The sequence below is a fragment of the Dipodomys merriami genome, unplaced genomic scaffold (genome assembly GCF_024711535.1).
Source record: "Dipodomys merriami isolate MVZ:Mamm:240054 unplaced genomic scaffold, mDipMer1.0.p SCAF_28, whole genome shotgun sequence".
Classification (NCBI taxonomy): domain Eukaryota; kingdom Metazoa; phylum Chordata; class Mammalia; order Rodentia; family Heteromyidae; genus Dipodomys; species Dipodomys merriami.
In genome coordinates this window covers 11,021,768-11,046,871 of record NW_027204270.1, presented here as the reverse complement: position 1 = coordinate 11,046,871, position 25,104 = coordinate 11,021,768, and the positions used below count along the sequence as shown (strand labels likewise).

Here is a 25,104-nt window from a genome sequence, read left to right as displayed (position 1 = left end):
CTGGGATGTCACCTCTTCCCTCCCGGTCTCCCAGTTTCCCGGCGTGCTTCGGGCCCGCCAAATGGGAGGGGGAGACGCAAGATGGCGGCAGCCGCGAACTCCGGCTCTAGCCTCCCGCTGTTCGACTGCCCGACCTGGTGAGTAGTGCGGCTGCCGGGCTCGGAATGGGCCGGCTGGACCTAACCTGGGCTGGAGGGGCGGCTCTCTTTTTGTGCCTAAACGTACGGCTCAAAGACCCCGAAGTGACAGGGGGAAAACTGTCCCCCGTGCGGGGCCGGGCGCCGTGTGGAGGAACCGGAGCCTGGAGCGCGGGCCCAGAACTACTCCGGACTCACGAGTTGGGGCCCCCAAGGAGCTCGTTTGAACAGTCCGGAGGGCGCCCAAGCGCTTGCCGGGGTGCCCCAGACCTTGGTCCCTAACCCCCAACTCCTGACTGAGCGCCCGGAGCTGCTGTGCAGCCGTCCCGGCGTCCCCGGGCCCGGCCCGCCCCTGAGCCCCGCGTCCCTCCCTCGTGTCGGGCTGCATCCCGTCCCGCGTGGGGTGCCGCCCCGCGTCCCCCTCCCCCTCCGGGACTGGGAGCTCCCTGAGGACAGGGATGGCGCCAACCTGACCCCCTTGTTCTCAGTGCCCAGCAGGAAGCTCGGCACAAAAGATGGCAGGAATTGTTGGAATGAAATCTTTTTCAGTCCTTGGAAAGTTCTTGGGAGTGATGGGCCGATTTAAGTCTTTTTGAGGAGGTAGAAGATGAATAAATGTGAGTTGCTTTGCAAGCGAGACACATCCGAGTTAGAGCTTTTACCCCTTGTAGCTCATTACAGTGTATCGTTAACATGCTACTTGTTCTTCTCCACACACACACACCCCCTTGTTGAACTCTGCAAGGGCACAGATATGTGCATGCATCTGTATCCGCAGCTCCTAGGCCTGAGGCGATTACATAGCGGGCATTCCGAAATGCATTTCAAATGTAATTCCTTTTTCTATTTCCCAGATAAAACTGGGCTTTTGTCCAGTTCACTGTCCTTTAAACTATTGCCATAAAAAGGTTTGAGCATCATTCATTATTGAGATGATGTTGCATCTTCAATTAGATAGATTAGATATATTTCTCATGTGCAAATGTAGGAGCCCTGAGCAAAGGAAGCAAGTGAATGTGTGTGTGTATGTGTGGCTACTTTCTGGATTTCTTTGCACTTTTGTAACCTCCATTTGCTTCAGCCTCCAACTTCTTTGTCCATTTGGTCTCTGGCTTCATTTAAATTTAAATTCATTTAAATTTGGGACAGCATATTAAATACAACAGCAGGGCATGGTGGCTCACGCCTGTAATCCTAGCTACTCAAGAGGCTGAGATGTGAGGGTGGCAGTTCAAAGACAGCTGGGGCAGGAAAGTCCTGGAGATTCTTATCACCAGTAAACCTCTCAGAAAACGGAAAGTGGCTCAAGTGGTAGAGTGCTAGCTTTGAGCTGAAGAGCTCAGGGACAGCTCCCAGGCCCAGAGTTCAAGCCCCATGTCCCCCTCCCCCCCAAAAAAATATATATGAGACTTTTTGGGAACTATACATATATGTATCTATTTATATCGATCTGTCTCATATATATATATATATATATATATATATATATATATATATATATATATATATATATATATATATCAGATCTCAATGCCAGAGTAGCTAGGATTACAGGCCTGAGCCATGAGCACCCAGCTGAGACTAATCTTGATCAGCTCAAAACAGCTAACTCATTCTAACTTTCTATGATATTAAGGTAATAGCAGACTCCAGGTGATGGGCCTATCCCAACTATAGTACTTAGCATCTATGCTGTTTTACCTTTAAAGTGAATATCCAGTGTTAAGATATAGGTCTCTTTGGTGCTGCTCTAAATTCAGATACACCAAAATCTCTTTTTAGAGCAGTTGAATCCCTTGGGAAGTGTCAGTGTGGAAAGGCACTATAATAGTGAAGTAGATGGTTGTTTCTACTTGCACATGAACTAATTATAGGCTTATAGAAGAGCAGTAATGCCCGGCGCCAGTGGCTCGTGCCTGAATCCTAGCTACTCAAGAGGCTGAGATCTGAGGATCATGGTTCAAAGCCAGCCCGTGCAGGAAAGTCCATGAGACTTTATCTCCAATAAACCATTCAGAAAACTGGAAGTGGCACTGTGTCTCAAGTGGTAGAGCGCTAGCCTTAAGCTGAAGAGCTGAGGGACAGTGCTCAGGTCCAGAATTCAAGCCCCATGACTGACAAAAAAAAAGAGCAGTGATGTTGAATGAAACAAAGATTGTAAATGATATTTATGAACTCATCCTGAAAATGCATTTTTCACTCTTTTACAGGGCAGGTAAACCCCCACCTGGCTTACATCTAGATGTAGTCAAAGGAGATAAGCTAATTGAGGTATGGAAATAAATGTCTTCTCTTCCTCTCCCCCCCCCCCCCATTCTGAAGATTTTTGCAGTGACTCACTTTTCCACCTCCTCTCCTGTGCTTTGTTTTCTGGCAATGCTAGTTTTGTTCATCCTGAGTTTTCCTATTAAAAGCTCATGATGATATAACACATTTAAACAAAGCTCATATCCTACAGACACTGAGCTTTTTTTTTTCCTTCTCACCTTCCAAATGAACAGTTTCAATAGGTCTTGGGCCTATGGGCCTTATTACAAACTGGAAGCACTCTAATTTGTGAATTCCTGTGAGTACATGGAATTGTGTGGAAAGAACAAGGTAGGCAACAACTGAAGAAGAAAATGAAGATATAGATTGAATTAAACTTGAAAGTTGTTTTTATGAGATTCAGGTCTAGCTCCTCCAAAGAAGTATGATAAAGTTAGCTACTTGGTCAAAAAGGATAAGGAAATGGTAGTAAAATCATTCATTCAGAACAGTTAATGGGGAGCTGAGAAGTTAGCTCAGTGGTACAGTGCTTGCCTAACATGCATGAGGCCTGGGTTCGATTCCTCAGCACCACATAAGCAGAAAAAGCCGTAAATGGCGCTGTGGCTCAAGTGTTAGGACCGAGTTCCAAGTCCCACGACTGACAAAAAAACAAAACAAGGAGAACAGAATCACACACAAAAATTATGTAACTACAGTTGAGGTGAGTACTGTAAAATAAAAGTTTAGCAGAATTCCAGCCCAGCGATTATGTCAGTTCTTAGAGTGTATACTATATAGAATTTCACAGCAACCTGAGTTTTGATAACTCTTAATTGTGTCAGGGGTTTTTTTGTTTTGTTTTGTTTGTTAATGTCTTCATTGTTAGTTTCCAAGAAATGGAGATTAAACCCACTGGTTATTCCACTGGAATTAAGTTCAAATCCCCATTATTGAGGACAGTTGTTTTTGTTTGATGTATATAGTAAAATCATTGCAATTCTATGATTACTAGCATGAAAAGCTAGTGAATTTGTGTGTTTGTGTGTGTGTGTGTGTGTGTGTGTGTGTGTGTGTGTGTGTTGTGTGTTGTGTGTTGTGTTGCTGGAGACTGAGCCTGGAGCTTAATATACACTAGGTAAGAACTATACTACTGAGTTATATGCTAAACCTTAGTGATATCCAAAGGATATATATTACTGTCATACTTAGGATGTTGTGATAAGTAGTGTTACAAAGTATGAAGGCAAACATGAGTTGTAATGAGTTTTGTTCCTAATTAAGCATGTATCCAGCCTGTCATTCAGAGCTCCTTTGTCATGGGTGATTAGATTTACTGTTACTCAGGTTTGAACTCAGCTTCACCCTTGCTCAATTTACTCGCTCTACTTGCATTATATTACTTAAACCATACCTCCAGGTTGGCTTTTTGCTGGTTAATTTGGAGCTGGAGTCTTAAGGAATTTCTACATAAGGTGGTTTCATACTGAAAGCCTCTGGCTTTCTGCTTTCTTAGTAGCTAGGATTACAGGTATCAACCACTGACACCCAATTCTTTTAAGATTCAAAAATATCAAGATTGTTCAAGGAAATAATTTAACTATAAGTATCTGTAAAGCCAGTATTACTATAGATGCTTCGACAATTAAGATTTTTGTTGCCATGTGGAACAGCATAAACCTTGAAGACATTTAGAAATCAATTTTGTTTCTAGAATTTAGTAAATGTTTAGTTTGCAACAGGAAGAAAAAAACAAGCAGCAGACCTAATTTTAGGGGTTTTTTGGGTTTTGGGTCCAGTTGTGGGACCTGAACTCTGGGCCTGGGCGCTGGCCCTCAGCTCTTCAGCTCAAGGTTAACTAACACTCTACCACTTGAGCCACAGTGCTACTTCTGGCTTTTTTTTCCTGCTCATGTGGTGCTGAGGAATCGAACCCAGGGCCTCATGCATGCAAGGCAAGCACTCTACCACTGAGCCACGTTCCCAGCCCCAAAATGAAGACTTTTTTTTTTTTTTTTTTGTCAGTCATGGGGCTTGAACTCTGGGCCTGGGCTCTGTCCCTGAGCACTTCAGCTCAAGGCTAGCACTCTACCTCTTGAGCCACAGCGCCACTTAGCAGACCTAATTTTAATAATAACATCACATTCCTCTGTGAAATAATTTATTTTCAAAACTCACTTATTTAGAACCACTCTGTGTGTGTGCACGCGCATACGTATGTACATTTGCCAGTACTGGAGCTTGAATTCAAGGCCTCGTGCTCTCACTTAGCCTTTTTCACTTGCTAATAACATTTTCTGTCAGTACTTTTATTTATTTATTTATTTTTTTTTTTTTTGTTGGTCGTGGGGCTTGAACTCTGGGCCTGGGCGCTGTCCCTCAGCTCTTCAGCTCAAGGCGAGCGCTCTACCACTTGAGCTACAGCGCCACTTCCGGTTTTCTGGTGGTTTATTGGAGATAGGAGTCTCACGGTTTCTCCTGCCCGGGCTGGCTTTGAACCGCGATCCTCAGATCTCAGCCTCCTGAGTAGCTAGGATTACAGGCGTGAGCCACCAGCGCCCGGCTTAGTACTTTTATTTATTTATTTTTGTCGGTCATGGGGCTTGAACTCTGGGCTTGGGCACTATCCCTGCGCTCTTCAGCTCAAGGCGAGAGCTCTACTGCTTGAGTCACAGTGCCACTTCTGGTTTTCTAGTGGTTTATTGGAGATATGAGTCTCACGGACTTTCCTTGCCCAGGCTGGCTTTGAACCGTGATCCTCAGATCTCAGCCTCTTGAATAGCTAGTATTACAGGTGTGAGCCACTGGTGCCTGGCATGTCAGTACTTTTAGATGTGTTGAGTTGCCACAGAATTGTCATGTTATAATCCTTAGTTATTCTATACTGTTCTTGACCGGAATAAACCTGAGATGTGTGTATGTGTTCGTTTATGTATTTATTCTGCAGTGCTGAGGATCAAACCCAGTGCCTCATGCACTAGGCAAGTGCTCTACTACTGAGATGCATCCCTAGCTCAGAGGTGTTTGTTTACTTTTTTTATTTTTTAAGGATTTAAACTTCATCAGCACTTGATACTCACCGAGCTATCTATATCCTAGCCTTGTGTCCAAGGCCTGTGATATGTGGTGATAGCTGGGTAGAAGAAGTGCAATATTAAAACAAGCCATGAGTCTGTTAAGCCCAGAGTGTAAAGACACACTCTGAGTTATAACTCATAGGCACAACTTAAGTAGACACAGCTACTCCCTTAAGAAGTTATGGCTTTAATGACTATAGAAAGATCAATGTGTTACTTCATTCACTGATTTACACTTTTGTGGGGGGGAAGGGGCCCGGTCGTGGGGCCTGAACTCTGGGCCTGGGCACTGTTCCTCAGCTCTTCAGCTCAAGGCTAGCGCTCTACCACTTGAGCCACAGCGCCACTTCTGGCTTTTTTCTTTTTGCTTATGTGGTGCTGAGGAAATTGAACCCAGGGCCTCAGGCATGCAAGGCAAGCACTCTACCACTGAGCCACTTTCCCAGCCCCATGATTTACACATTTTTTAGTTCTGACTTCTATTTTCCATTAAAATTCCATACTTAATATTTCTGCAGTTGAGGTGCCTTTAATAGTGAATATGTACCTTTTAACTTGGGAGTCCTCTTCTTATTACCAAAAACAAATTCTTCAATCACTGATAGGTATTTGGAAACCTAGAGCCATAGAATTCTGGTTCTCATTACTTAAGAACACAAGAACTGGTGGTCTGTCTTATTCCTGTGACCCACTGTGAGAGTTTGTTGAGAGCATAATTGTACATGTAAATATAAATGAAAAATGCAGTAAGATTCAACACGAGAATAAGGTGTTACTATTCCAGTGATCTCCTTTAATTGTAAAGCAATGTCTTTTTTGTTGTTGTTTGTTTTGTTGGAAGGTAGGAGATAGGATCTTACTAGTTTCCCAGGCGCTGTGTGTGTGTGTGTGTGTGTGTGTGTGTGTGTGTGTGTGTGTGTGTGTGTGTGTGTGTGTGTGTGTGTGTGTGTGTGTGTGTGTGTGTGTGTGTGTGTGTGTGTGTGTGTGTGTGTGTGTGTGTGTGTGTGTGTGTGTGTGTGTGTGTGTGTGTGTTAGCTTTTTCTGCTTAAGGCTGGTATTCTACCACTTGAGCCACACCTCTGTTTGTAGCTTTTTGATGGTTAATTGGAGATAAGACACTACTAAATTTGTCTGCTGGCTGGCTTCAAATTGTGATCCTCACATCTCAGCCTCTTGAGTAGCGAGGCATGAATACAGGCATGAGCCACTGGTACGTGGCTACCAGGCAGGTCTTGAGCTCATGAACCTTCTGCCTCAGCTTCTTGAGTACTGAGATTACAGATAACTGCCACCACATTATGTTTGTAATGTCTTTTTTTTTTTTTTTTTTTTTGTCGGTCATGGGGCTTGAACTCTGGGCTTGGGCGCTGTCCTTGGGCTCTTCAGTTCAAGGCAAGCACTCTACTGCTTAAGCCAAGGTGCCATTTTCAGTTTTCTAGTGGTTTATTGGAGATGAGTCTCATAGACTTTCCTGCCCGGTCTGGCTTTGAACCGTGATCCTCAGATCTTAGCCTCCTGAGTAGCTAGGATTACAGGTGTGAGCCACCAGCGCCTGGCTTCATTATTTTTTAATTTTATTATTTTTAAGTAGTTGGACAAAGGAGTTGCCATTTAATAAAAGTTTATGAAGGGGCTGGGAATGTGGCTCAGTGGTAGAGGCATTTACCTTGCATGCATGAAGCCCTGGGTTCAATTCCTCAGCACCACATAAGCAGGGGAAAAAAAAGCCGGAAGTGGCGCTGTGGCTCAAGTAGTAGAGCGCTAGCCTTGAGCTGAAGAGCTGAGGGACAGGGCCCAGGCCCAGAGTTCAGGCCCACGACCGGACCCAAAAAAAAAAAAAAAGTTTATGAATACAGTGCACCTTGATCAACATCCCCCCTTCATAATGTTGTATTTTTAACCTAAGTCTTTAAGGTTAGTTCAAAGCATACAGAGGGTGACTGTATGATTCTGCTATCAGGCTGTTGTTTAATCTTAGCGCTCTGGAGTAGTATATGTGTCTGGAACAAGCTCGGCCACTTGGCCGATGGACACTGCTGCACAGGTCTTCCCACGTAACCTACATACATAAGCTATCTTAAATAAATTGAACCTTAAAGCGAAGCTTGGAAGAAACTAGAGAAGTAGTTTTTAAGTATACTATGTGGAAAATAAACTCTGTGACTTGTGGGCAGAGACAGGAAAGGAAAACTTGGGGAGAGCAAAGGAAAGGCTAACATTGTTCAAAAATAAAAATTACCTGAATTATGAAATGGTAACTCCTGTATAATACCTTAAAAAATAACAATACAATTTTATATATATTTTTTTTGGGGGGGGTCCAGTCGTGGGGCCTGTACTCTGGGCCTGGGCACTGTCCCTCAGCTCTTCAGCTCAAGGCTAGCCCTCTACCACTTGAGCCACAGCGCCACTTCTGGCTTTTTTCTTTTTTTGGGGGGGGTCTGGTCGTGGGGCCTGAACTCTGGGCCTGGGCGCTGTCCCTCAGCTCTTCAGCTCCAGGCTAGTGCTCTACCATTTGAGCCACAGCGCCACTTCCGGCTTTTTTCTTTTTGCTTATGTGATACTGAGGAATCGAACCCAGGGCCTCATGCATGCAAGGCAAGCGCTCTACCACTGAGCCATCTTCCCAGCCCCTGGCTTTTTTCTTATGTGGTACCGAGGAATCGAACCCAGGACCTCGAGCATGCAAGGCAAGTGCTCTACCACTGAGCCACCTTCCCAGCCCCTAAAATTTTATATTTAAATTTTTTTTTTTTGTCGGTTATGGGGCCTGAACTCTGGGCCTGGGCGCTATCCCTCAGCTCTTCAGCTCAAGGTTAGTGCTCTACCACTTAAGCCACAGCACCCCTCCCTGCTTTTTCTGCTTATATGGTGCTGAAGAATCGAACCTAGAGCCTCACGCATACAAGGCAAACACTCTACACTGAGTCACCTTCCCAGCCCCTACAATTAAATTTTTTTAAAAACAAAAGGGAAAAAAATTAAGGATATGACCCACAGTACTCCTTAAAAAATTCATTGCCTTAACATACACCTCCTGCTCAGCCTCGTGAGTAAATATGTGTCACCACACCTAGTTTCTCAAGGATTTTAGGTGGTGTAGAGTGTGAAATGTGAACTAGAGATCTTCCTTTCTAAGGAAAAAGGCAGCATATTCAAATGAGGATTTTTTTTTGGGGGGGGGATCCAGTCGTGGGGCCTGAACTCTGGGCCTGTGCGCTGTCCCTCAGCTCTTCAGCTCAAGGCCAGCGCTCTACTACTTGAGCCACAGCGCCACTTCCGGCTTTTTTCTTTTTGCTTATGTGGTGCTGAGGAATCGAACCCAGGGCCTCAGGCATGCAAGGCAAGCGTTCTACCACTGAGCCACCTTCCCAGCCCCATCAAATGAGGATTATTAAGTGGCCAAACTAGACAACTGGTAACTGAAATCATTGTGGAGCTCTTCACTTTGAATTTTTAAGTATTAGCAGTTCAGGTCAGTAATCTCTCTAACCTATTTTATTTTATGCCAGTTCTGGGGTTTGAACTCAGGGCTTGGCACTGTCCCTGAGCTTTTTTGCTAGCAATTACTTCTTGAGCTACAGCTCCACTTCCAGCTTTTATGTAGTTGGAAACAAGCGTCTCACAGACTTACCTGCCTTGGCTGGCTTTGAACTACAGTCCTCAGATTTCAGCTTCCTGAGTAGTTAGGATTACAGGTGTGAGCCACTGTAGCCTAGCTTCTCTCTCTAACCTCTTTAACAGTGGAAGTACACAAAATTGTTTTGAGGAATTAGATGAGGTTGTGTTTAAAATACCTAGCATTAACAGTTCTTCCATAATAGTCCCCCTCATTCTCTTTCCCTAAACTTGGAAAATCTGGAGGAGCTAGGGCAATAGCTAGACTCACATTCAAGACATTGATGGCATTGTAATAGCAGAGTTGATCCATGTTCAGTCAGTAGGTGAACTAATGGACCTAAATGTTTTTTCTCTTTGCCCAAAGAGAAAATACTAGATACTGACTTTTTAGGAATTAATATGCAACAAATGAAAAGATTGCTTAGGAGCATGATACAGAGAAGACTATGGGACCATTGTTCAGTACAAAAAAAATAACCCAAAACAACAAAAAAGCCTGAACTGATTTATTTTATGTTATTATTTTTGATCGATCTTAGGCCTTGAACTCTAGGCCTAGGTGCTATCTCTGAGCTCTCCAGCTCATGGCCCCTGCTCTTTCACTTGAGCTACAGTGCCACTTCCACTTTTCTGGTGGTTAATTGGAGATAAGAGGCTTATGGATTTTTCCTGCTGAGGCTAGCTTTGAACCCCAATCCTCAGATCTCAGCCTCCTTAGTAGCTAGGATTATAGGCATGAGCCACTGGTGCCTGGCTTGATTTTTAATACCTTAGAATTAATTAAAAACAAAAAAAGCTAGGATTCTTTTTTTTTTCTCCTGGGCAAGAAATTTATCTACTTAAGATTATGTACTTAGGGTGGGAATGTGGCTCAGTGGTAGAGTGCTTGCTTGCCTAGCATGCTAAAGTCCTGGATCAATTCCTCAGTGCCACATAAACAGAAAAAGCCAGAAGTGGCGCTGTAACTCAAGTGATAGAGTGCTAGCCTTGAGCAAAAAGCAGCTCAGGGACAGTGCCTAGACCCTGGGGTCAAGTCCCAGCACTGACATACACACATACACAAAAGATTATATACTTATTTGATTGAAAGTATTTGGTAATTCTGTTGCAGTAAGATCTTAAATAATAATATTTAATTTAATATTTATTTAGAAACTGATTATTGATGAGAAGAAATATTACTTATTTGGGAGAAACCCTGATTTGTGTGACTTTACCATTGACCACCAGTCTTGCTCCCGAGTCCACGCTGCTCTGGTCTACCACAAGCATCTGAAGAGAGTTTTCCTGATAGATCTCAACAGTAGTAAGTATTTCCCTCCTGTTTCACATGCTCGTTTTTCCTGTGAGCAGTGTGAAAATGCCCTTAGAGTTCTTAGTTTGAGAAACATGTTCTGTTGCTCATCCAAGGAAAAGTTTGTTATTTTGTTTAAATCAGCTTTTCTGAGCTGGGAAGTTGGCTCAGTGGTAGAATGCTTGCCTTGCATCATGAGGCTCTGGTTCGATTCCTCAGCACCACATAAGCAGAAAATAGCCGGAAGTGACACTGGCTCAAGTGGTAGGGCGCTAGCCTTGAGCTGAAGAGCTGAGAGACAGCGCCCAGGCCCAGAGTTCAGCCCCCACAACTGACCAAAAAAAAAAAAAAATCAGCTTTTCTCTATTTCTGTGATGTCTTGTCTTCCTTTTATAGCTGATGACAGACTATGTTAATGACAGAACAACATTTTGAGGAACACTCTTTTGCATGAGGCACATAGGTATAGGGAACAAAAATATTACTCAGGAACTAGAAAGTATTATCCAACGTAGATAAGACCATAAAAGATTGAGGCCCACTTGAAAAAGAGACCATGACTGGTTTCCCTAATGGAGTATAACAGCAGTGCTGAAAACGTCAGCGATACTTCCTTACTTTATCCTAGCTTCATTTTGACTTAACTGGGAATTGTATCCATTTTAATTTCATGAAGTTTGTCTATTTTGCCCATTTATAAGTTCAGAATGTAAAAAGTTCTGTGTCTTGGGCCTATTATGACTTCTGCTGGTCTCGACCCCACTGCCTACACACAGACATGCTTACCTCCCCAGTCTGTTTATATCAGAGATCTGGTGAGCCAGTACTTATCTGGTCTTTTCTTTCCATTTCATAATGTGCAAAATGAAAAAATATTCAGAATCTCTGGTAGGATTTTGGTTTGTTTTGTCATTGACGTTGTGCCTGTATTGGTCAATTTCCTTTCTTGACCTGGAAAAGCAAGCATGGCTGTCACAAGGCTGGCAATTTCTGTGGTGCTCAAAGTTGGAGCTGGAAGAGGGTAGAGTATGGTCATGCCCATTTCTTGTCTTGGGGTCCATGGCTTCTGCTGGATTGGAGCCATTCATTTAGACACGAAATGTGAGCAAGCCTATTTGATTGCAGAGAAAAGGCAATGGTGTTTTTGTGGGGAGGGAGTAAGAAGTCTGAAGATGTATAAGATATACATTAAAGAGCTGGGTGCCTGTGGCTCCCACCTGTAAACTGAGCTACTTAGGAGGCTGAAATCCATGGATCATGGTTTGAAGCCAGTTTGGACATAAAAGTCCCAGAAAGACTATCTCCAATTGCCAAAAACTGGACCAACATATGGCTGAAGTGGTAGAGTACCAGCTATAAGCAGAAAAAAAAGAAGAGATCTAAAGAGAGTTGAGCTTCAGTACCATTTTTATTTTAAAAGCTTGGTTTCTGCTGGGTGTGGTTGCACATATCAGTAATCCCAGGATTTGGGAAGTGGAGGCAAGACAATTGCACATTTGAAGCCATCCTGAGCTACATACCCAGTTCAAGGCCAGCTTGAACTGCATAGTGCCATAGTTTCAAAAACGAGGCGCTGGGGTTGTAGCTCAGGGGTAGCTCTCTTGCCTAGCATGCACACCGTGGCTCTGGTTTCAGTCCTCAGTACTGTCACACATGCACGCACCCACGCACACACCCACGCACGCAAATTTGTTTTCTGACCACAATCTTGAGTGTAATTTTTTATGACTTAAAAGCTAACAAAAAAGCAGAAGTGATTCTGGGAGGAGCTAACAATGTGAGAGGCAAATATGATCTATCCCTTCTAAAACTCAAACTATTTTTTTTTCTTTTTTCTCTTACATTTCTGATTTGATTTGATTTTTCCCAGCACATGGCACTTTCTTGGGTCACATTCGGCTGGAACCTCACAAACCTCAGCAAATCCCCATCGATTCTACGGTCTCATTTGGCGCATCCACAAGAGCGTACACGCTGCGGGAGAAACCTCAGACATTGCCATCGGCTGTGAAAGGAGATGAGAAGATGGGTGGAGAGGATGATGAACTCAAGGGCTTACTGGGGCTTCCAGAAGAGGAAACAGAACTTGATGTAATTCCATGTCTATCTCATTGTTTTGTCTTTGGGATCAAGGATCTGGCAGTAGTTAGCTATCTTATGTAGCTTGAAGTCCAGTGACTTAGCAGCAGGAGCTTCTCTTTTTTTATTTTTTTGGGTCTGGTTGTGGGGCCTGTCCCTCAGCTCTTCAGCTCAAGGCTAGTGCTCTACCACTTGAGCCACAGCGCCACTTCTGGCTTTTTTTGCTTATGTGGTGCTGAGGAATCGAACCCAGGGCCTCAGGCATGCAAGGCAAGCACACTACCACTGAGCCACCTTCCCAGTCCCGGGAGCTTCTCTTAAGCCCATTAATAAGCCCATGGCGATGTGATGTTTCTAACTGTAGCTGAATCTCCCTGCCACTGGGGACCCTCCCAAGTGTCCTGGGCTCCTTCTTGGCTATTAGAAGCTGTCTTTGTGACAGCTTCAGAGTTATGTTGTCCAGTGTAGTAACCACTAAGCAAATTTTAAGGATTCAGTAGTAGTCACATGTAGCTAGTGGATACCATGTTGAAAATACAACTCTGTCTACAGGTTCTATATTGAATATTTTCAGTGAGAGAGAAAGTCATGTATGTACAGAACCGGCTTTTTTTTAAATCATTACTCTCAGCAATATAGTATAGTTTTGGTTTTTTTTTTACAGCATTTACATTGTATTAGTATTAATAATCTGAAAATGATCTAACTATAGGAAGATGTACCAAGTTTATATGTATTTTATTTGAAGGACTGAAAGCATTTGCAGGTTTTGATATCTACTAGAAGTCTTGAAATCAATCCACATTCAATATCCTGGGACCATTATATTTCTATCACCATAGAAATTTCTTTTAAACAGCACTGGCTTGCCAAAACTAATACTTTCTTTTTTTTTTTTTTTTTTTTTTTTTGGGTCCGGTTGTGGGGCCTGAACTCTGGGCCTGGGCGCTGTCCCTCAGCTCTTCAGCTCAAGGCTAGCGCTCTACCACTTGAGCCACAGTGCCACTTCTGGCTTTTTGCTTATGTGGTGCTGAGGAATCGAACCCAGGGCCTCATGCATGCAAGGCAAGCACTCTACCACTGGGCCACCTTCCCAGCCCCAAAACTAATACTTTCATTCACTTATAAAACTCTTTTGATACTGTCCAAATAGCCCAAGAGTCTGATATAGAAAACACTGGTTTTGGCTCTGGAATTCCTGAAAGTCTGTTGTTGTTGTTGTTGTTGTTATGTGGAGCTTAACTCAAAGCCTGGATGCTGTCTCTGAGCTGTTTTTCTCAAGGTTAGTGTTTTACCACTTTGAGCCATAGTACCTCTTCCAGATTTTGAGTGGTAATTTATTTATTTATTTTTGCTGGTCCTGGAGCTTGAACTCAGGGTCTGGGCACTGTCCTTCTCTTTGTGCTCAAGGCTAGTGCTCTACCACTTGAACTACAGCACCCCTTCCGGCTTTTCCTGTATATGTGGTACTGAGGAATTGAACCCAGGGCTTCAAGCATGCTATACAAGCACTCTACTGCTAAGCCATATTCCCAGCCCTAAAAAAAATATTTTTATTTTGGTTCTGGGATTGAACTCATGGCCCTATGCTTTCTAAACACTCTGCCACTGACATAGGCACAGCCTAAATTTTCCATTTCTGGAGGCTGACCCCAGCGGTTTGTGATGTGGCTCTTCTTCCTGTGCCTGTCACTGTACTGATGTGATTTTGTTCAGACAGACCAAATGCAAGTGAGTACATAACCTCCATTTTCTATTCCTATACACCAAGGCAACTTAACTGCCAAGCTCAAAAGGAACTTTACAATTTAGAAGTCATTTTGTTCTGAAGAAGCAGCCTTATATCTTATTGGCCATCATTCTTGCTTTTTTTCCTCCTCCAGGCCACTTCCATGCTTTTTTTTTTGTCTTTTAGTTCAGTGTGTTAGGTTCTCTTTGGGTCTTCATTCTGAAACTTCATTCTCAAACTGCATTGCAGGTTGGAAGAAATCCAATGGATTGGAAGACATAGGCAGCAGTGCTAAGGCCGGGTTAATTATCAAGATACATGGATGGGTGCTTATGAATAGAACTGGGGCAGACACAGGAAGTACAGTGACAAAATATTAATGCCAAAAATTAAGTGCACTGGCAGTAGTATCCTTAAGAAAAGGAGAAAAGCCCTAAGAGAGAAGTCAGTTGTCCTTTTTTTTTTTTTTCTTTTTTTTGGTCTAGTCCTGGGGCTTGAGCTCAGGGCCTGGGCACTGTCCCTGAGCCTCTTTGTAACCAAGGCTAGTGCTCAACCACTTGAGCCATAGTACCACTTCTGGCCTTTTCTGAGTAGTTTATTGGAGGTAAGAGTCTCACAAACTTTCTGCCCAGGCTGGCTTCAAACCGTGATCCTCAGATCTCAGCCTCCTGAGTAGCTAAGATTACAGATGTGAGCCACCAGTTACCTGGCTGTCCTTTTTCATCTCTCAATTGTTATACAATTCTGTTTATTTAATTTAAATTCTTGCTCTTCTTCACAGTCATTTTCTTTAATCATTATCATGTAGCCTTCACTAAAAAACAACAAAAAATTCAAGGGTATTTGCATAAATGACCTGTACACTTCCTTCTGACTAGCACTCCTCATGAGTTGATGAGGATGATCTCATTTTTTTCAAATGAAACTTGTTAGTATTGCATATTGGACATTACCGATCTTTTTTAAAAGCAGAGGGAGTCTTGTTTGCTTTATACCCTTAATTTAGTGATATTTTCTCCGTGAAATTCCCTGTATACTAACTATTTTGTTTTTCCTGGCCTAGAACCTGACAGAGTTCAATACTGCCCACAACAAGCGGATTTCAACCCTCACCATTGAGGAGGGAAATCTGGACATTCAGAGACCAAAGAGGAAGAGGAAGAACTCAAGAGTGACGTTCAGTGAGGATGATGAAATCATCAACCCAGGTGAGGTCTCTTTTTCTGGTGAAAAAGAACCAGCCAGGTGCTGGTACCTCATATCTGTAATCCTAGCTACGCAGAGGCTGAGTTCTGAGGATTACAGTTGAAACCAACCTGGGCAAGAAAGTCTGCAAGATTCTTTTTTTTTTTTTTTTTGCAGGGGGATGGGGGGTGGGGGGTGGTGTCCGGTCGTGGGCCACAGTGCCACTTCCAGCTTCTCTGCTAATGTGGTGCTGAGGAATCGAACCCAGGGCCTCATGCATGCAAGTCAAGTGCTCTACCACTGAGCCACCTTCCCAGCCCCGTCTGCAAGATTCTTATCTCCAGCTAACCACCAAAAAGCTGGAAATGGAGCTAAATGGTAGTGTGCTTAGCCTTGAAAATGCTCAGAGACAGCCCCTAGGCCCTGAGTTCAAGCCCCAGGTCCAAAACAAAAAAAAGGAAGAAAGAAAACACAGACTGTAAGTCATTCAGTATGTTTCTTTGCAAATCTTAGGATAAAAGATGCTTTGTGGGGCTGGGAAGGTGGCTCAGTGGTATAGTGCTTGCCCTGGGTTCGATTCCTCAGCGCCACATAAGCAGAGAAGCCAGAAGTAGCACTGTGGCTCAGCCTTGAGTTGAAGAGCTAAGGGACAGTCTCCAGGCCCAGCGTTCAGGCCCCATGACTGGCAAAAAAAAAAAAAAGATGCTTTGTTTAGATGAGAGGTCAGTTCAAGCATTACCCAATTACAGTGAGAAAGAAAAGGATTAAGGAAGGCCAAGTCACACTGATGCTTCATATCTGTAATGCTAGGAACTCAGGAGGCTGAAATCTGAGGATTACAGTTTGAAGCCAGCCCAAACAGACAAATTAATGTGATTTTTTTTTGGGGGGGGGGGGTCCAGTCCTGGGGCCTGAACTCTTGGCCTGCGCGCTGTCCCTCAGCTCTTCAGCTCAAGGCTAGTGCTCTACACTTGAGCCACAGTGCCTCTCCGGCTTTTTTCTTTTTGCTTATGTGGTGCTGAGGAATCAAACCCAGGGCCTCATTCATGCAAGGCAAGCGCTCTACCACTGAGGCACCTTCCCAGCCCAAATTAATGCGATTCTTATCTACAGTTAATAAGCAAAAAGCCAGAAGTAGAGGTGTGGCTCAAATGGTAGCACATCAACTTTGAGTGAAAAAGCCAAGCACAAACTTGAGGACTGGGTTCATGTGCCATACTGATGCACGTGCGCATGCGCACGCAAAAGCAGTATATAGAGCAAGAGCAAGGCTCCTTCTCTTCTGCTAGCCAGTATGTTTGTATCCTAATGGAAGTTGGTGGGTTGGTTGTGTTTTAGTGGTCTGGAATTTTGAACTCAAGCCTCCAAGCTTGCTGAGCAGACATTTTGTGGGGTTTTTTTGTTGCTTTTTTGTTTTTTTGGGTCCGGTCATGGGGCCTGAGCTCTGGGCCTGGGTGCTGTCCCTCAGCTCTTCAGCTCAAGGCTAGCACTCTACTACTTGAGCCACAGCTCCACTTCCAGCTTTTTTCTTTTTGCTTATGTGGTGCTGAGGAATCGAACCCAGGGCCTTGAGCATGCAAGGCAAGCGCTCTACCACTGAGCCACCTTCCCAGCCCTGAGCAGACATTTTGGTGCTTGAGCCACACCTCCAGCCCATCATTATTATCTTTATGGGGTTCTGAGTATAATTAGTAGCTCTGCCACCATTTACCAAACTTACCTCTGTAAGGAAGTCACTTACATGTAGTATACATGGTAGTGTAGGATGTGAGTGTTGATTTATAGGGAGGGCCACTAAGTTTGCTAGTTTTCCCATCACTCAGTATTCTGTTAGTGGACCTATGTTAATTTCAATGGCTCTGGTAAGGCTTGAACTCTGGGCCTGGGCACTGTCCCTGAGCTCTTCAGCTCAAGACTAGCACTCTCCCACTTGAGCCACAGCGCCACTTCGGGTTTATTGGAGTGGTTTTTGTTTATTTGGGGGTTTTTTGCCAGTTCTGGGGCTTGAACTCTGCCTGGTCACTGTCTCTCAGCTCTTTAGCTCAAGGCTAGCACTCTACCACTTGAGCCACAGCACCACTTCTGACTTTTTCTGTTTATGTGGTGCTGAGGAATTGAACCCAGGGCCTCATGCATGTGAGGAAAGCACTTTACCACTGAGATGTCTTCCCAGCCCAGTACTGGAATTTGTATAAAATAACCTTGTTTGAAAATCAATTTCAGTACATGGAAATGAGCAATACAGCTGAACAAGTTTCTTTTATTCCCCAAATGCTGTAAGAATAACTTCTAAGTCCTGTATTTAGGTTCCAGATATAAATGATTTAAATGGCCAGTTGCTGGTGGTTCACACCTGTAATCCTAGCTACTCAGGAGGCTGAGATCTGAGGATCGAGGTTCAAAGCCAGCCTGGGCAGGAAAGACAGACTCCTATCTCCATAAACCACTAGAAAACTGGAAGTGGTGCTGTAGCTCAAGTGGTAGAGCGCTCGCCTTGAGCTGAAGAGCTGAGGGACAGTGCCCAAGCCCAGAGTTCAAGCCCCATGACCGACCAAAAAAGAGGCCGGGCACCAGTGGCTTAACGCCTGTAATCCTAGCCACTCAGGAGGCTGAGGATCATGGTTCAAAGCTAGCCTGGGCAGGAAAGTCCATGAGACTTTTATCTCCAATAAACCACTAGAAAACTGGAAGTGGTGCTGTGGCTCAAGTGGTAGCGCTTGCCTTGAACTGAAGAGCGCAGGGACAGCGCCCAAGTCCAGAGTTCAAGCCCCATGACCGACCCAAAACAAACAAATAAACAAACAAATAAATAAATGATTTGAATGGAGATTTTTCCACTGACAACCATGAGGGAAAAAAATGTCTAGGGATTTTAGTTTATTGGAAACACTGTCTTAAGTAAGATATAAGACTAATCAAGAGCAGTTCAGTTCAGGATAGGAAGTGGTGCTGTGAATCAAAGTAGTAGGGTGTTATTCTTGAGCAAAAGAGCTCAGATACAGTACTCAAGCCCTGAGTTGAAGCCCCATGACAATACACACACACATACACACACTTTAGCCACACATTGGTGGCTTATACCTGTAATCCTAGCCTACTCAGGAAATTCGATGAGACTCTTACCTTCAATAAACTACTCAAAAAAGCTGGAAATAGCACTGTGGACCAAGTGGTAGAGTGCTTGCCTTGAGCAAAAGATGCTCAGGCACAGCTCCCAGGCACTGAATTCAAGCTCCAGAACCAGCAAAAAAGGAACAAAAAAGATTGTACTAATAGAAGACTGGCTGGGAATGTGGCTTAGTAGTAGAGTGCTTGCCAGCATGCATGAGGCCCTGGGTTTGATTCCATAATACTACATAATCAAAAAGCTGGAAGTGGCACTGTGGCTCAAGTGGTAGAGCGCAGCCTTGAGCACAGAGAGGCTCAGGGCCAGAGCCCAGGCCCTGATTTCAAGCCTTAGGAGCAGCTAAAAAAAAAGACTTGCAATAATGGTAGCCCCATTGGTCTATGTTTGGACAAGAATTCCCCCAGATGTCTTGTGTAGTCCAGTATAGGGAGGAAGAGGGGGGCTCAAAGCTGTGGAATGTAGTCCCCTAGATGCTAGGGATATTGGAGAAGCATACATGAAGGGAGAAAGGGAACCCAGCTATTGTGGTCAGGATTGGAATGGCTACAACCAGAGCCAAAGGTTACCTAGTTTTGGCTCAACATTAACAAAGAAAAAGAAGTAATTAGCAGATCCTTACCTTAGATTTACTAAAAGAGAAGATTCCTCTGAAAGCGATAGGCTTATTCTAATGGCTACAACTTCTTTTTTTTTTTTTTTTTTTTTTTGGGGGGGGGGGGGGGACTTGGGGCTGGAACTCTGGGCCTGGGCCTGGGCGCTGTCCCTGAGCTCTTCAGCTCAAGGTAAGCGCTCTACTACTTGAGCCACAGCACCACTTCCAGTTTTTCTTGTGGTTTATTGGAGATAAGAGTCTCACGGACTTTCCTGCCCAGGCTGGCTTTGAACTGTGATCCTCAGGTCTCAGCCTCCTGAGTAGCTAGGATTATAGGTGTAAGCCAACAGCCCCCTGCTAGCATTTTGTATTTTTGACAAGCTTTTGTTTTTATTCATGAACAGTCAGTAATGTGGGCCCTACAAAGTCTCCTTCAGGAGTTAGGGTCTGATCTGCTGTGTTTTTTCTCATTGAAAATTAGTGCCTTGGAGCTGGGAATGTGGCTCAGGGGTAGAGTGCTTGCCTTGCATGCATGAGGCCCTGGGTTCAATTCCTCAGCACCACATAAGAAGAAAAAGCCGGAAGTGGGACCGAGGCTCAAGTGGTAGAGTGCTGGTCTACAGCTGAAGAGCTGGGGGACAGCGCCCAGGCCCAGAGTTCAGGCCCCACAACCGACAAAAAAAAAAAAAAAGAAAAAGAAAGTCAGTACCTCGGGCTGGGAAGGTGGCTCAGTGGTAGAGTGCTTACCTTGTATGCATGAGACCCTGGGTTCAATTCCTCAGCACCACATAAGTGGAAGTGGTACTATGGCTCAAATGGTAGAGTGCTAGCCTTGAGCTGAAGAGCTGATAGACAGTGCCCAGGCCCAGAGTTAAGGCCCCCGACGGGCAAAAAAAAGAAAGAAAGAAAATCAGTATCTTAACTGCACATAGTGGCTCATACCTATAATCCCAGCTATTCAGAAAGTAGAGATCGGAAGGTTTGTAGCTTGAGGCCAGCCCAGGCAAAAAGTTAGCAAAACCCCATTTTAGCCAATAGCGTGGTGATACAGGCCTACCATCCTAGCTACGTAGGAATCCTAAATAGAACAGTGCCCTGTTCACAGTAAACACTTCCAGTGTTCTGTCTCTCTCTCTCTCCCTTTCTCCCTCTCCCCCTCTCCTTCCCACTCTCTCTCTCCCTCCTCCCCCCTTCCTCTCCCTGTCCCTCTCCCACTCTCCTCCTTCCCCTCTCTCCCTGCTTTTTCACTCAAGGCTAGCATGCTACTACTTGAGCCACAGTTCTACCAGCTTTTTGGTGGTTAATTGGGGATAAGAGTCTAATGAGTCAGGCATTGGTGGCTCACACCTGTAATCCTAGGTACTCAGGAGGCTGAGATCTGAGGATCGTGGGGATCATCTTGCCAGCCAGGGCAAGAAAGGCCAATTAACCACCAAAAGCTGAAAGTGGAGCTTCTAGTGACTCAAAGTGGTAGTGCACTAGCCATGAGCACTGATGCTAAGGGAGAGCACACAGGCCCTGAGTTTACGCCCTAGGACCTAGGTGTGCACTCATGCGCGCACGCGAACACACACACACACACACACACACACACACACACACACACAAGAGTATCATAAACTTTCCTACCTATGCTGGATTTGAACTGAATCCTCAGTTCTCGATCTCCTGCATACCTAAGACTACAGCGTAAGCCACTAATGTCTGGCTTTGTGTTTTTCTCTTTAAAGAAGTTGTTGTAGGCTAGGTGCCGCTGACTTGCGCCTGTAATCCTAGCTACTCAGGAGGCTGAGATCTGAGGATCATGGTTCAAAGCCCGGGCAGGAAAGTCCGTGAAACTCTTACCTCCAATAAACCACCAGAAAACCGGAAGTGGTGCTGTAGCTCAAGCGGTAGAGCGCTCACCTTGAGCTGAAGAGCTAAGGGACAGCGCTCAGGCCCAGAGTTCAAGCCCGCCCCCCCCCCCCCCCAACAACAAAAAAAAAAGAAGTTGTAATTGTTTTGTTTGTAGTGAGCCACTACCCTTATCCCTCCCATTAGAGTGCCAACCCAACCTAAACCCTCATCTCTTTCTGCAGAGGATGTGGATCCCTCAGTTGGTCGCTTCAGGAACATGGTGCAAACGGCAGTGGTCCCAGTAAAGGTAAGAAACACATTTTAACAGTATTTGACCTAATCTGGAGTGGTAGACTGTGTAGCAAGGCCATGGTTTGCTCCAGCACTGCACATAAAAGAAAGAAAACCCTGTGCTGTAAGATAAATATTAAATGAGTGTTGAGCTCTGAAACATTGTGTTCCTCTACCACTTTTCATTTTGTGGGAACACTCTTACCCTCCTCTATGTGTAGAGAATACTGGAATATCATAGCAGAGTTGCAGGTGAGGGCTGGGAAGGTGGCTCAGTGGTAGAATGCTTGCCTTGCATGCATGAGGCCGTGGGTTCGATTCCTCAGCACCACATAAGCAAAAAGAAAAAAGCCGGAAGTGGTGCTGTGGCTCAAGTGGTAGAGCGCTAGCCTTGAGCTGAAGAGCTGAGGGACAGTGCCCAGGCCCAGAGTTCAGGCCCCACGACCGGACCCAAAAAAAAAAAAAAAAAAAGAGAGTTGCAGGTGAAAAACTTAAATAAATATAGAACAATTTTTCCCCTCTTAAAATTTTCAGCTCTTAGTTGATTTAATCAGCAGGTGTAGAACTCATGTACTTCAATCTAAATTGACAATATATGTCATAGTCTTGCTCTTCTGCATCTAATAGTAAAGGAGTCTGGAGTCAGGAGGCTCTTTCATTAGCTTTGATGCAGTGTAAGAAAGTAAAAGAAAGCTGGGTGCTGGTGGCTCACACCTATAATCCTATCTGCTCAGGAAGCTGAGATCTGAGGATCAGGGTTCAAAGTCAGCCATGGCAGGAAAGTCTTGAGATTATCTCCAATTAACCACCAGAAAACCAGAAGTGGCATTGTAGCTCAAAGTGGTAGAACTCTACCCTTGAGCAAAACAGCTCAGGGACAGCGCCCCATGACTGACCCCTAAAAAAAAAAAAAAATGGCTTAGTGGTAGAGTGCTTGCCTAGCATGCATGAAGCTAGAGTTGAGTAACCAACAAGGAATTGCCATTTTTTCTGTAACACCCCCCCCCCCCCAAGAAAATAAATTATTACGCCCATTTCCTACCAGTGCATTTTAGCCTCAATGTATGAGAGGAAGGTATATGACCTTAGGCAAAGACTAGTCATTTAAATTAGATAGATTAAACATTTCTCATTTGGTGTCAGATGGTGAAAACTTTGCTGTGAAGTGTTAGTTGAGAGCCATTGTGTTAGAGATGACTATTGTAAGGTCTTTTAAAAAGCCCTAAGATTTCAGGAGCATGTACTGGGTTCTCGAAAACAGAAAAGCCCAGAAGGCCATTTTCCTAGCTCTGGAGTTGAAAACCAAACTTCTGTAATGCTTTACCTCCTGATTCCCCTCTCTTGTCTCCCCTCTCATGGAAAACTACAGAAGAAGCGGGTGGAGGGCCATGGCTCCCTGGGCCTGGAGGAGTCAGGCAGCAGACGCATGCAGAACTTTGCCTTCAGCGGAGGACTCTACGGGGGCTTGCCCCCCACGCACAGCGAAGCAGGCTCCCAGCCGCACGGCATCCACGGAACGGCGCTCATCGGTGGCTTGCCTATGCCGTACCCGAACCTTGCCCCTGATGTGGACTTGACTCCCGTTGTGCCGTCAGCAGTGAACATGAACCCCACACCAAACCCTGCTGTCTATAATCCTGAAGCTGTAAACGAACCCAAGAAGAAGAAATATGCAAAAGAGGCGTGGCCGGGCAAGAAGCCCACCCCTTCCTTACTGATTTGATATTTTTGGTCATGGAGAAGTGGGGGATTGATTGGGTGGGAATGGGGTGGAAGGGTGACAGAACTAATGAACTAGGGAGGAAAATTTCCACGTGTGCAGTATCGTCTTTGAGAATGTCTCCTGGGGTCCTAAACCATGTAATACTGAGCCCGCAGGTGGGGCTGGACTAGCCCACAAACACCTGTCTTGAGAACGCTTTAGTGTAGACAGAGGATTCGTGGGTACTTTTAAGTAGACTGCCCTGGCTCTTCCTACCCCTCCTCTCCTTCTCCCTAGGGTGATTCACATGCCTTCAGATGGAATCCAGACCTGGGGAGGTGACGTGGCCTCGAAAGTCCCAGGTAGCAAAGGAGTTGTCATGGATTTCAGGTTGATCAGTTAAGCTAAGGTTTAAACTCGAAAGTGTTTTCTTGGGTTGGTGGTTTTGAGGTCCAATAGTTAGGCTTTTCTCTTTTGTCCTTTCTGTTGGAGTAAGAACATTTTGATTTCCCTTCGTCTGTTATCAGTGCCCTGGCACAGGTTTAGGCTTTTTAACCTACAGTATTGTTTGACCTTTACCTGTTTTTCTTGTCCAACCTGAAGCACTCCACTTGCCTAATTTTTTAAAAAATTTAATTCCAGAGTACTGTCCTCTACTCTAAGGCGTTATTTTGCTTTTTGAGTGTGGTATGAAGGCAGTTTTAAAGACTGTGACGGGTTGGGGCAGATCAAATTTAAAAAGAGATGTTACTTTGTAAGGAACTGGTTTCTCTTAAAAGGATGTTTTAGCTGTTGGCGGAGGCTCTTCCCCCGGGTGGCGAGCTCTGCTTGCTCAGAGCTTCAGGAGCAGCACTGGCTAATACAAGAGACCAAGGGAGGAGCTTTGTACAGAGATTTGTACATTTGTGTAATAGGCCTTTTCACGCTTTCTGTGTAGCTTTTTACCTGTAACCTTTATTACATTGTAAATTAAACGTAACTTTTGTCATTTGGGTGCAGTGTTGAGTCCCTCGCCACCATCACTGCCATCCATCGGGAACGTTTGTCAGAAGCATGGCCTTGGGAGGTGGTGCTTTGTCCCCATCTTACTACCACAAATAAAGATGGCCCCTGAGAAATGTGGAGATGAATTCAAGACTGTAACCCACAGGCTGAGGCCTCAAATAGCAATGGCGTGCATGGTTCTCGCTGCCTTTCCGCAGGAGGTGGAGCAGGGCCTTGTCAGGGGAGACCAAGCCTTATAGCATCGCTGCTGGAATGAGCATGCATTGCCATTCTGCATGCACTGGTGCTATGGCTCCTGGCACAGGAGCAAAAGGAGTGAAAGCTGCTCAGCTTGCAGGGATTTGTGCCAGAGCGCGGCGGGCGTGGACAGATCCCATGTACTAGAATCTCATCCCAGTGAGCGCGCTGTGTGGAAGCCAGCATGGGGTCACACCTGTAATCACAGCACTCCAACAAAAACCCCTTGAGTAGGGGCTGGGAAGGTGGCTCAGTGGTAGAGTGCTTGCTTTGCATGCCTGAGGCCCTGGGTTCGATTCCTCAGCACCACATACACAGAAAAAGCTGGAAGTGGGTGCTGTGGCTCAAGTGGTAGAGCGCTAGCCTTGAGCTGACGAGCTCAGAACAGTGCCCAGGCCCAGAGTTCAAGCCCCACAACCAGAAAAAAAAAAAAAAACCCTTGAGTTGAGAGAGCTGCTAAGGGTATGGCGTGAGTGGTATTGGTCTTGGCTGGGGCTTGAACTCGGCCTGAGCGCTATCCCTGAGTTTTGTTGCTCAAGACTAGGGCTCTACCATTTGAGCCACAGCCCCACTTACTGCTTTTTTTTTTTTTTTTTTTTTAAATAAAGATGATATGACGGGGTAACAGTTACCTAAGTCAGGTAATAAGTACATCTCTATGGCCTCTTCCCAGTTTTTCTCTCCCATCCCCACTCACAAGTTGTTCAATAGTGTCTTGTGAGTACCGCTGCTACCTTTGTCACTTAGGACTCTTTGGTGGTTAATTTCTTTCTTTCCTGGGCTGGTTTCAAAACAAAATTCTCAGATCTCAGCCACCTGTAGTAGCTAGGACTACAGGCATGAGCCACTGGTGCTTGGCAATGTAGTTGGGGTTTTTTTTTTACTTTATTGTTAAATAAAGAGATAGACAACTTACTAGAAGTACACTTAAGATGTTATTTTGTA

The 25,104-nt window shown here is 44.8% G+C and overlaps 1 protein-coding gene and 1 non-coding gene across 2 annotated transcripts; both read left to right on the top strand.

The window, feature by feature from the left end:
- Ppp1r8 (protein phosphatase 1 regulatory subunit 8) lies at positions 1–23,905 on the top strand. Its single transcript, XM_070037510.1, has 7 exons — positions 1–137; positions 2,348–2,408; positions 10,235–10,388; positions 12,247–12,467; positions 15,248–15,392; positions 21,167–21,231; positions 22,585–23,905. Exons 1-7 carry the CDS (start codon positions 82–84, stop codon positions 22,936–22,938), a joined length of 1,056 nt encoding a protein of 351 aa, XP_069893611.1. The 5' UTR covers positions 1–81; the 3' UTR covers positions 22,939–23,905.
- LOC138838484 (small Cajal body-specific RNA 1) lies at positions 5,448–5,611 on the top strand. Its single transcript, XR_011375622.1, has one exon. It is a non-coding gene; the product is annotated as a small Cajal body-specific RNA 1 (non-coding RNA).
- Positions 23,906–25,104: the final 1,199 nt, after the last annotated feature.

What these genes read in the sequence shown, in the direction of transcription:
- Ppp1r8 (XM_070037510.1), top strand. Translation starts at nt 82, where the DNA reads ATGGCGGCAGCCGCGAACTCCGGCTCTAGCCTCCCGCTGTTCGACTGC. An exon ending in CTGTTCGACTGCCCGACCTG is followed by an intron (nt 138 to 2,347) that starts GTGAGTAGTGCG and finishes ACTCTTTTACAG; the next exon opens with GGCAGGTAAACCCCCACCTG. An exon ending in AAGGAGATAAGCTAATTGAG is followed by an intron (nt 2,409 to 10,234) that starts GTATGGAAATAA and finishes ATATTTATTTAG; the next exon opens with AAACTGATTATTGATGAGAA.